This window comes from Aplysia californica, unplaced genomic scaffold, assembly GCF_000002075.1.
Source record: "Aplysia californica isolate F4 #8 unplaced genomic scaffold, AplCal3.0 scaffold00348, whole genome shotgun sequence".
NCBI classification, from domain to species: Eukaryota; Metazoa; Mollusca; class Gastropoda; order Aplysiida; family Aplysiidae; genus Aplysia; species Aplysia californica.
This window is the reverse complement of record NW_004797618.1, coordinates 353,089-354,146: the sequence shown is the minus strand read 5'-3', so window position 1 is coordinate 354,146 and position 1,058 is coordinate 353,089. Positions and strand designations below refer to the sequence as shown.

General features: G+C 41.6%; 1 protein-coding gene across 1 annotated transcript in view; it reads left to right on the top strand.

The window, feature by feature from the left end:
* Nucleotides 1-354: 354 nt before the first annotated feature.
* The window catches only part of LOC101864537 (neuron navigator 2), a gene marked incomplete at its 5' end in the record, with an annotated part of 17,898 nt that continues 17,194 nt past the window's right edge, over nucleotides 355-1,058 (top strand). Inside the window, 1 exon segment of the mRNA XM_005102908.3 lies at nucleotides 355-530. Coding sequence (XP_005102965.2) covers nucleotides 355-530 — 176 coding nt within the window.

The following is a 1,058-nucleotide window of genomic DNA, read 5'->3' as shown; positions in this document are numbered from 1 at the left end:
AGGCCAAGAAGAACAGATGGGTGAGTGACGTCTTAGTTTTAGTAAGTTTTTACAGCGCTCGCAGCTGCAACATATGAGTGCCAAGGGGTGAATGTCAACTGAGAAGTCCAAACGGGGAATCAGGCTTACTCTGGTCACCTCTCTAGCATTGTGTGTGTGTGTGTGCGTGTGTGTGTGTGCGTGTGTGTGTGTGTGCGTGTGTGTGTGTGAGGGTGCATGTGTACGTGTGTGTGTGAGTGTGTGGTTATTGATCATTTATGGTTGTTGGTTTTTTTTAATTTGATTGAAATTTGTAGTTTGATTTTTATTTTTTTAATTGTATCTTGATCCTGTCTTATCCATTGGTCCCTACAGTTGAGGAGTTCCTTCAGCAAGGCATTCTCCCGTAAAAAAGGCAAGACGGGCTCCCTGTCTGACGTGGAGCCAGACTCCCACAGTCTCAGGTCCAACGCCTCGGCTCCGAACTCCCCCCTCATGCAGCTGGGACACATGGGCGCGCCCTCTATGAAGGGGTCCCACTCCTCTGGGGCGTGAGTATATCATTAATTTGTTCATTGATTATTAATTTGTTAATCTTAATTATTAATTTGTTCTATTGATTATTAATTTGTATTGATATTATAGGTATAATATTAGTGTCTTACAGACATGTGTAGAGATAAATACACACTCAGACTGACTCACACATGCACATGTTCTCGCACACAAACACACACAAATACACACACGCAAATACACACACAGAAATACACACTCACACACACATACTTACACATTCACACACAGGCATGCATTTTTACTGTAATAATGCTTTTCTCGGTATATTCATTTCGTTAGTCTATTGATAGATAGACAGATAAATGGATAGATACAGTGAGTATTTGTATGTGAGATAGAGAGAGAAAGAGCGAGTGAGAGAGAAAAAGAGAGAGAGTGAGAGAAAGAGAGTGTGCACATGTATGAATATGTGTGTGTGTGTGTGTGAAAGCATGTATATGCATGCAAGAAAATTTGCATAGCCTCTGTGATAAAGTCACTCATTTACAACCCCCCCACCC